General features: G+C 55.2%; 1 protein-coding gene across 1 annotated transcript; it reads right to left on the bottom strand.

The window, feature by feature from the left end:
* Positions 1-24: 24 nt before the first annotated feature.
* On the bottom strand, positions 25-10,720 carry LOC141731710 (elongation factor Tu, mitochondrial-like). Its single transcript, XM_074558196.1, is given in 17 exon segments — positions 25-1,016; positions 2,321-2,413; positions 2,415-2,441; positions 3,445-3,512; positions 3,947-4,036; positions 4,830-4,902; positions 5,163-5,194; positions 5,647-5,766; positions 5,769-5,778; positions 6,327-6,491; positions 7,223-7,265; positions 7,406-7,467; positions 8,303-8,460; positions 8,463-8,468; positions 9,336-9,447; positions 10,323-10,357; positions 10,612-10,720. Coding segments are annotated over 17 exon segments (1,311 nt in total). The 5' UTR covers positions 10,655-10,720; the 3' UTR covers positions 25-842.
* Between the last annotated feature and the right edge of the window lie 169 nt (positions 10,721-10,889).

Below are 10,889 nucleotides of genomic sequence, written 5' to 3'. Positions count from 1 at the left end.
TTAAAAACAAAAATGGAATAAAAATGAAAAAAAAAACCCACAACGGAGGTGGAGCCTTTATTGGGGGAGGGGCGACAGCACGGCCACGCCCCCCTGAACCGTGATTGACAGACAGATCCCACCCCCCATCTTTCCCTTCCCCCACCTTGGAAAGGCTCAGAGCTGACCCCGCCCCCCAGACCTGACCCCGCCCCTTTGGGGGCTGACCCCTGACAATGGGGGTGGGGTTAAACCCATGTAGGGGGAGGGGCTGAGCCTTTTGTGGGAGGGGCCAATGCCTCTGTGGGAGGAGCTAACGCCTGTGGGTGGGGGCGGGGCTCACAGTGGGGGCGTGGTCATCCCCAGCTGAGCTCCCTGTCCTCTTCCTCCATTGGCAGCAATGGAGGAGAGGAGTCAGCCAATGGGGGCGGGGTCAGCACTGAGGGGGTGGGATCACACCCCATGGGGGGCGTGGTCAGAGTGTGGAGGGCGTGGTCAGCCCCAGCTGATCTCCCTGTCCCCCTCCCCCATGGGCAGCAATGGAGGGATGGGTGATGTCAATGGATGGGGAGGCGTGGTCAGCTCCATGGGGGCGTGGTCAGGCTCTGTGGGCGTGGTCAGCCCCAGCTGATCTCCCTGTCCCCCTCCCCCACGGGCAGCAATGGAGGGATGGGTGATGTCAATGGATGGGGAGGCGTGGTCAGCTCCATGGGGGCGTGGTCAGGCTCTGTGGGCGTGGTCAGCCCCAGCTGATCTCCCTGTCCCCCTCCCCCACGGGCAGCAATGGAGGGATGGGTGATGTCAATGGATGGGGAGGCGTGGTCAGCTCCATGGGGGGGCGTGGTCAGGCTCTGTGGGCGTGGTCAGCCCCAGCTGATCTCCCTGTCCCCCTCCCCCATGGGCAGCACCTTGGCCACCACCCCGGTGCCGATGGTCCGGGCGCCGTCGCGGAGGGTGAAGCGCTGGCCCTGCTCCAGCACCATGGGCTGGCGGAGCAGCATGGTCAGGGTGGCGTCCTCACCGGGCATCACCAGCTCCTGTGGGGCACAGACCCATAGATTGTGTTAGATCAGACCCGTAGATCCTATAAACCCCATACACCCCACAGATCCCCTAACGCTGGCCCTGCTCCAGCACCATGGGCTGGCGCAATAACAGCGTTAGCGTGGCATCTTCACCGGGCATCACCAGCTCCTGTGGGGCACAGACCCATAGATTGTGTTAGATCAGCCCCATAGATCCCATACACCCCATAGATCCCCTAACGCTGGCCCTGCTCCAGCACCATGGGCTGGCGGAGCAGCATGGTCAGCGTGGCGTCCTCGCCGGGCATCACCAGCTCCTGTGGGGCACAGACCCATAGATTGTGTTAGATCAGCCCTATAGATTGTGTTAGATCAGCCCCATACCCCCATAGATTCCCTGCTCCAGCACCATGGGGCTGCCTCAATAGCAGGGTCAGCGTGGCGTCCTCACCCGGCATCACCAGCTCCTGTGGGGCACAGACCCATAGATTGTGTTAGATCAGCCCTATAGACCCCATACACCCCATAGATCCCCTAACGCTGGCCCTGCTCCAGCACCATGGGCTGGCGGAGCAGCAGGGTCAGCGTGGCGTCCTCGCCGGGCATCACCAGCTCCTGTGGGGCAGAAATGTGTGGGGTGAGACCCACAGATCCTGTTAGACTGATCCCACAGACCCCATTGATCCCACAGAACCCTGTGCCCACAGCTGTGTCCTTGCTCAGCATCATGAGATCCTGAAATGGGGGAAAAATGTGTGGGGTGAGACCCACAGATCCCACAGATTGTGTTAAATCGGCCCCACAGATCCCACAGACCCCCCAGATCCTGCTGTATCGGCCCCACAGTCGAATCTTCGTCTGGCATCATCAAATCCTAAAACGGGAGGGTGAAATGTGTGGGGTGAGACCCACAGATCCATAGAACACTCTGCCCCACAGCCGCATCCTCCTCAGGCATCACCAAACCCTAAAATGGAGGGAAAAATGTGTGGGGTGAGACCCACACATGCCATGAATCCTGTCAGACCCACAGATCCTGATAGAGTGACACCATAAACCCCTCTGCCCACAGCTGCATCCTCCTCAGGCATCACCAGATCCTAAAATGGGGGAAAAAAGTGTGGGGTGAGACCCACAGATCCGTTAAACCGACCCTACAGACCCCACAGATCCCCCCTGCCCACAGCCACGTCTTTGCCGGGCATCACAAGATCCTGTGGGGCAGAAATGTTTGGGGTGAGACCTAGAGATCCTGCCAGCCCCACAGATCCCTCCCAGCCCCACAGATCCCCCCAGCCCCACAGATCCGTCCCCACCTTGCCGGGGGGCAGCAGGACCCTGCAGGCGATGTCCCAGGTGTGCGAGAACATCACGGGCGCGTAGTGGGACACGAAGGGTTTGTGGCGCCCCGCCCTCCTGCGGGGACAGCACGTACACCTGGGGGGCAGGAAAGGGTTAACTCCCCACAGGCCTGTGGGGCTGCCCCACATCCTGCCCACATAACCCAAATCCTGACACAAAAAACCCCAAACCTGCCCCAAAGAAACCCAAATTTGCCCCACATCCTGCCCATATAACCCAAATCCTGCGCCAAAATCTGTCATAAATCCTCACCCAAATAACCCAATCCTACCCCAAAATGTGTTATAAATCCTACCCCAAATCCTGCCCAAAAAACCCCAAACCTTGCCCCAAAGAAACCCAAATTTGCTACCAAATCCTGCCCCAAATAACGCCCATCCTGCCCCCAAAACCTGCCCTAAAATCTGCTATAAATCCTGCCCCAAAAAACCCCAAACCTGCCCCAAATAATGTCAATCCTGCCCCAAAATCCTGCCCCACACGTGCCCCAAATCTTGCCCTCATAACCCCAAATCCTGCCCTAAAATCTGTCATAAATCCTCACCCAAATAACCCCAATCCTACCCCAAAATGTGTTATAAATCCTTCCCCAAAAAACGCCCACCCTGTCCCAAAATCCTGCCTAAAATCTGCTATAAATCCTGCCTCATGTAACCCCAATCCTGCCCCAAAATACCCCAATCTTAACCCAAATCCTGCTCCAAATCCTGCCCCAGATAACCCAAATCCTGCCCTAAAACCTGCTCACAAATCCTGCCCACACCTGCCCCAAATTCTGCCCCACATAACCCCAAATTGTGCCCAAATCCACCCCAAATAGTCCCAAATCCTGCCCTTATCCTGCCCCAAATAGCCCCAAATCCTGCCCCCCATAACCCCAAATCCTGCCCCACATCCACCCCCAAATAGCCCCAAATCCTGCCCCTTATCCTGCCCCAAATAACCCCAAATCCTGCCCCCCATAACCCCAAATCCTGCCCCATATCCACCCCCAAATAACCCCAATTCTGCCCCATATTCAACCCGAAATAACCCCAAATCCTGCCCCAAATCCAGCTCCCCATGTGCGGGTGCCCACCTGCGCCTCCACCTTCTGCTGGGGCTGCAGCGTCCCGGCTGGGCCACGACCATTCCCCGGCGCACGTCCTCCTGCGCAGCCCCCGCAGCAGGGCCCCGAGATTGTCCCCGGCTTCAGCGACCTCCAGGCTCTTGTGGAACATCTCAATGCCTGTCAAACACGGCATTTATGGGGTTAAATGTGGGGTCTATGGGCGCACGTCCTCCCTGCGCAGCCCCGCAGGAGAGCACCAAGGTTATCGCCGGCTTCAGCCACCTCCAGGCTCTTGTGGAACATCTCAATGCCTGTCAAACACGGCATTTATGGGGTTAAATGGGGATCTATGGGGGCTATGGGGCGCACGTCCTCCCTGCGCAGCCCCCGGAGCAGGGCACCGAGATTGTCCCCGGCTTCAGCGACCTCCAGGCTCTTGTGGAACATCTCAATGCCTGTGAAATGTGAAATTTATATCATTTACAGTGATTTATGGGGTTAAATCTGCCATTCATGGGGTCTATGGGGCTCACGTCCTCCCTGCGCAGCCCCCGGAGCAGGGCCCCGAGGTTATCCCCGGCCTCGGCCACCTCCAGGCTCTTGTGGAACATCTCAATGCCTGTCAAACACGGCATTTATGGGGTTAAATCTGGCATTTATGGGGTTAAATCTGGCATTTATGGGGTTAAAGGTGGGATCTATGGGGTTAAATGTGGGGTCTATGGGCGCACGTCCTCCCTGCGCAGCCCCCGGAGCAGCGCCCCCAAATTATCCCCGGCCTCGGCCACCTCCAGGCTCTTGTGGAACATCTCAATGCCTGAAATTTATATAAATTTATATCATTTACAGGGATTTATGGGGTTAAATGTGGGATCTATGGGTAAAATGTGGGGTCTATGGGGCAGGAGGGCCCCCAAATTGTCCCCGGCCACCTCCAGGCTCCTGTGGAACATCTCCATGCCTGTGAAATGTGAAATTTTATATCATTTATGGGGTTAAATCTGGCATTTATGGGGTTAAATGGGGGATCTATGGGGTCAGTGGTCAGTCAGCGGTCACTCATGGTCACTCACCGGTCACTGTGATTTCAGCTGCCGGCCGTAGCCCAGCAGCTCCACCCCGGTCACTCACTGGTCAGTGTGTGATCAATGGTCACTCAGTGGTCACTCAATGGTCAGTGTGTGGTCAGTGGTCACTCAGCGCTCAGTGTGGTCACTCACAGGTCAGTGGTTAGTGTGGTCACTCAGTGGTCAGTGTGTCGGTCACTCATGGTCACTCACCGGTCACTGTGGATTTCAGCTGCCGGCCGTAGCCCAGCAGCTCCACCCTGGTCAGTGTGGTTATTCATTGGTCATTATGGTCACGCAGGTGGTCAGTGTGTGGTCACTCAGTGGTCACTCATGGTCACTCACCGGTCACTGTGGATTTCAGCTGCCGGCCGTAGCCCAGCAGCTCCACCTCGTCGCCCTTCCGGAGAGTTCCGCGCTCCAGAGTGCCGGTGACCACCGTGCACGCCCTGACAGGTGAGGGACAGGTGAGACACAGACAGGTGAGACAGGTAAGGGACAGGTGTGACACAGAGGGGCACTTCCACACCCCAGAGTGCCCGTGACCACCGTGCCACGCCCTGACAGGTAAAGGGACGGACAGGTGAGGGTTGGACAGGTGAGACACAGACAGGTGAGACACAGACAGGTGTGACACAGACAGGTGTGACACAGGTGTGACACAGAGGGGCACTTCACACCCAGAGTGCCGGTGACCACCGTGCCACGCCCTGACAGGTAAAGGGACGGACAGGTGAGGGTCGGACAGGTGAGACAAGTAAGGCACAGGTGAGATGGGACAGGTAATGGACAGAACAGGTGACCACTGTGCCACACCCTAACGCACAGGTGACACAGGTGTAACACAGGTGTAACACATTTGATATAAACCCTGCATAGGAGCTATGCAGGTGTGTCACAGGTGAGTCACAGGTATAACAGATGATGCATAATGGCTATAAATGTGCTATAAAGGTGCTGTACAGGTGTGTCATGGGTGTGTACAGGTGTGTACAGGTGTGTCTCACCTGTTATGGAGTGCACGGCCTCGATGGGCAGCAGGCAGGGACAGACACACAGGTGCGACACAGGTATGACACATGATGTATAAGGGCTACAAACGTGCTATAAAGGTGCTGTACAGGTGTGTGCAGGTGTGTACAGGTGTGTACAGGTGTCTCACCTGGAATGGAGTGCACGGCCTCGATGGGCAGCAGGCAGGGCCGCTCCAGGTCCCGCGGGGGCTGCGGGATGTGCGAGTCCACGGCCTCGAGCAGCTTCAGCACCGAATTTAAACCCAGCTCGGGTCACGGTCCTGCACAGGTGGGACAGGTGAGACAGGTGAGACAGGTGAGAGACAGGTGAGACAGGTGAGGGAAAGGGGAGGGACAGGTGAGACACAGGTGGGACAGGTGAGGGACAGGTGAGGGACAGGTAAGAGACAGGTGAGACAGGTGAGAGACAGGTGGGACAGGTAAGGGACAGGTGAGGGACAGGTGGGACAGGTAAGGGACAGGTGAGGGACAGGTGAGGACACACAGGTAACCCAGGGATTACTGAGTGGATTGTTATTGATCAGGTATTGATCCCTGGCTGTTCCCATTGGTTCCTATGGGTTCCCATGACCCCTCAGGTGTGCCCAGGTGTGCCCAGGTGTGCCCAGGTGTACCCAGGTGTGCCCAGGTGTACCTGCAGCGCACACAGCACCGACCCCACCACCACGGGCGTTTGGTGCATTGATCTCCATCAATCCCCATTGATCACTATCAATCCCCATTGATCACTATCAATCCCCATTGATCACTATCAATCCCCATTGATCAGTTACCAATCCCAGGTGTGCCCAGGTGTGCCCAGGTGTACCTGCAGCGCACACAGCGCCGACCCCACCACCACGGGCGTTTTCTCTCCGTCGAAGCCGAACTCGCTGAGCAGCTCCCGCACCTCGAGCTCCACCAGGGGCAGCAGCTCCGGGTCCGGCACCGCGTCCGCCTTGTTCAGGTAAACCACGACGTGGCGCACGCCCACCTGCGCAGGTGAGACGGGTGAGGGACAGGTGAGACACCGGGGATACACCTGAACACACCTGTAACCTAACCTAACCCAGCTCCGCGTCCGCCTTGTTCAGGTAAACCACGACGTGGCGCACGCCCACCTGCGCAGGTGAGGGACAGGTGAGGGACCGGAGAAACACCTGAACACACCTGTAACCTAACCTAACCCAGCTCTGGGTCCGCCTTGTTCAGGTAAAACACGACGTGGCGCACGCCCACCTGCGCAGGTGAGACAGGTGAGGGACAGGTGAGACACCAGGGATACACCTGAGCCCCAAAATCCACTCTAACCCAATCACTGCGTCCGCCTTGTTCAGGTAAACCACGACGTGGCGCACGCCCACCTGGGCAGGTGAGACCCAGGTGAGGCCACACCCACTTCCACCACGGCAAATGCAGCCAATGGGAGGCAGTGGAGCTGCTCTGGCCACGCCCCTTTACCTGTGCGACTGCACCAATGTCACCTGTCGGGCCAGCGCCAGGTACGGTGTCTCACCTGTTTGGCCTCGTGCCTGTCACACCTGGCCACGCCCATTTCACACCTGGCCCCGCCCCCTTTACCTGTCTGGCCAATAGCAGGTGCTCCCAGGTCTGTGGCATCTGCTGTGTCTGACCTGCCTCACACATAACCACGCCCCCTGTGCCTAGCCCCGCCCCCTGCACCTGGCCACGCCCGTTTCTCCCTGGCCACGCCCCCTTTCTCACCTGTCTGGCCAATAGCAGGTGCTCCCGGGTCTGCGGCATCTGCTGTGTCTGACCTGCCTCACGCATAACCACACCTCTATACCTAACCCCGCCCCCTGCACCTGGCCACGCCTGTTTCTCCCCTGGCCACGCCCCCTTTACCTGTCTGGCCAATAGCAGGTGCTCCCGGTCTGCGGCATCTGCCCGTCGGTCGCGGCCACCACGAGGATGACGCCGTCCAGGGGGGCGGTGCCCGTGATCATGTTCTGGGGGCAGAAACGGCGATTTCGGGTCATTTGGGGAAACCGGGAAATTCGGGGGATTTTTGGGATTTTTTGGGGATTTTTTAGGGAATTTCTGGATTTTCTTGGGAATTTTTTCTGGAAATTTTGGGGATTTTTTGAGGAACTTTGGGGATTTTTTAATGGAAATTTTGAGGATTTGTTTTGGAATTTTGGGGATTTTTACTCTGGAATTTTTTGGGATTTTTTTTGAATTTTGGGGAAATCCTTTTTTTGAAATTTTGGGGGATTTTTTTTTTAATTTTGGAGGATTTTTTTCTGGAGATTCTGGGGAAATCTTGGGGGTTTTTGGGAATTTTTCTGGAATTTTTGGGAGATTTTTTTGGAAATTTTTTTGGGCAAAAAATTTCGATTTCCCCCCAAACCCCGTTTTTCCTAAGAAAACCCCATTTATTCCCAAAACCCCATGTTTCCCCAAAACCTCAGATTTTTGGGGAAAAATTGGGCCTTTTTTCCCCAGAATTTAGGGCAATTCTGTGTGAAACTGAGGAATTTTTGAGTGAATTTGGGAGATTTTTGGCTCCCCTGCAGTTCCCGCAGCCACCACCGGGTGGCGCCACCACCAAAGTTCGTTTTCCCACGGGATTTTTTTTGCCCAAAACTCGAATTTTTACCCCAAAAACTCGGGGTTTTTTGTGGAACCCTGACCTTGACGTAAACCACGTGCCCCGGGCAGTCGGTGTGGGCGTAGCGCCGTTTGGGGGCGCTGTACTCCCGATTTTCCCCCCAAAAACGCCGTTTTTTCCCAAAATCCCATTTTCGCCCCCAAAACCTCGGGGTTTTTTTGGGGAAGCCTCACCTTGACGTAGTCGGCGTGGCCCGGGCAGTCGGTGTGGGCGTAGTGGCGCTTGGGGGTGCTGTACTCCACGTGGGCAGCGTTGATGGTGATGCCCCGCGCCTTCTCCTCGGGGGCGCTGTCAATCTCCTCGTAGGGGCGGAACTGGGCCCCGCCCCCGCGGATAACACTGGGGGGAGGGTCCCAAAAATCATTAATTAACCCCAAAATGTCAGTGATCCCCCTGAACCAAAAACCCCGAAATTCACACCAAAAATTCTGAAATTCGCACCAAAAATCCCGAAATTTGCACCAAAATCCAGCTCAGATCCGGCCCCGCCCCCCACTGATAACACTGAGGGGGAGGGGTCCAAAAAATTATCAATGACACCCCAGAATTATTAATGATTTCCCCTCAAATTACCTTTGAAATCTACAGAACCCCCTGAACCAAATCCCTGGAATTCACCCAAAATTCACCCCAAAATCCCCAGAATTTACCCCCAAAATTTACCCCAAAGCCCCCAGGATTCACCTCAGGAATCACCCCAAAACCCTCTAAATTCACCCCAAAATTTACCCCAAAACTTCAGAATTTACCCCCAAAATTCACCCCAAAAACCCCCGGAACTCACCTAAAAACCCAAAATTTGCCCCAAAACCCAGCTCAGATCCAGCCCCGCCCCTGCTGATAACACTGGGGGAGGGACCCCGAAATTAATTAATTCAGGCTCCCCTTGGTGATGGCAGCACTCAGGGCGATCTTGCAATGTTTAACCCCGTTTTTCTGTATTTCAAATAAATTTTTACCCAGTTTTTCCCATTTTTGGCTATTTTAACCCGTTTTTGCATTTTTTTCCTGTTTTTTCCCAATTTCTTCATTTTTTATCCATTTTGGACTTACCTTTGGTGACGGCATCAGTCAGGGTGGTCTTGCCATGTTTAATCCCATTTTTCTCTATTTTAACCCAAATTTTACCCCAGTTTTTCCCATTTTTGGCTATTTTAACCCAGTTTTTTCCAATTTCTCCGTTTCTCACCCCAATTTCAGTCTCACCTTTGGTGATGGCAGCAGTCAGGGTGGTTTTCCCGTGGTCCACGTGCCCGATGGTGCCCACGTTCAGGTGGGGTTTGTCCCTCACAAAGGCGACCTTGGCCTTGGGGGGGGCCTGGGGACCCAAAAACGCCGAAAATGAACCCAAAAAAATCCCCAGGGAAAAACCCCAAAATCCTCCCAAATATCCCCAAAAAAAGCGGGGAAAAATCCCAAAAAATCCCTGAAATTCCCCCAAAAACTCCCCAAAAAATCCCAAATTGGGGAGGAGTCAGGGGACCCAAAACCACCAAAATAAGCCCCAAAAAAACCCCACAAAAAACCCCAAAATCTCCCAAAAAAACCCAGAAAAAACTTGCCAAAAATCCCTGAAATTCCCCCAAAAAAGCCACTAAAAACCCCAAAATTGGGGAGGGATCAGGGACACAAAAATACCAAAACTAAACCCAAAAAGCCCCACAAAAAAACCCAAAATATCCAAAAAAAACTCCAGAAAAAACTTGCCAAAAACCCCTGAATTTCCCCCCAAAATATCCCAAAAATACCCCAAAAAAACCCCAAATTGGGGAGGGGTCAGGGGGCACAAAACCACTGAAAATAGCCCCAAAAAAACAACCAGAAAACCCTCACAATAAACCCCAAAAAGTCCCCAAAATACCCCTGAAATTCCCCTAAAAAAAACCCAAAATCCCCACGAAAAACCTTGAAATCCCCCCAAAAAATTCCAAAAAACTTGCAAAATCTCCCAAAAAATCTCCCCAAACGCCTCAAAACAAACCCCGAAAAACCCAAAATACAGCCCGAAAAACCTCAAAACTCGCCCAAAAATCAACAGAAACCGCCCAAAAAAACCCGCGGGCAGGAAACGAAAAACCGACCCCAAAATCGGCCTAAAACTGGTTAAAAGTGGATCAAAAAAAACCCTAAATTCCCTCAAAATGACCCCAAATTGTCTCAAAATCCCCCAAATTTCCCCAAATCCCGGCTCACCGTGCTCAGGACCCGGAGCCCTCGGCCGCGAACACCTGCAGAAGGGGATGAATGAAATAAAACTGAGAATTTTGGGGCGAATTTCGGCGATTTTCGGCAATTCCGGCCCATTTTGGGGCCAATAGCGGCGATTTTGGGGTGACCCTGCCGGCCCCGCCCCCCCGTGACCTTCACCCCCAAATCCCCTTCTCCCCCCACCCCTCCCCCAGCCCCTCCCCGCCCCCATCCCGCCCGAATTTTCCCCAAATAGCCCCAAAATCGCCGAAATTCGCCCCAAATTCCGCCGCACCCGCGAGGGCCCCGCGCAGCAGCAGCGCCGCGCACGCCGCCATCTTGTTCCGCCGCGCCGGAAGTGCCCCTGAGGCAGCTTCCGGCCCCGCCTCCCCGCCCGACTTTCCCGCGCGCCGCTCTGGCCGCCCCGGAGGACTCAACTCGGTGGTCCTGGAGGACTCCGTGTGGGGGTGGCAAAAAAAAACCCCGGGAGCCCCAAAATGGCCGGAAATCGCCCCAAAATGACTCCGCTGCCCCAGCAGGGCATGGCGAGGATTTCTCTGCCTCCTCAAACCC

Source organism: Zonotrichia albicollis, chromosome 24 (genome assembly GCF_047830755.1).
Source record: "Zonotrichia albicollis isolate bZonAlb1 chromosome 24, bZonAlb1.hap1, whole genome shotgun sequence".
Classification (NCBI taxonomy): domain Eukaryota; kingdom Metazoa; phylum Chordata; class Aves; order Passeriformes; family Passerellidae; genus Zonotrichia; species Zonotrichia albicollis.
This window is presented reverse-complemented; position numbering and strand designations above follow the sequence as displayed.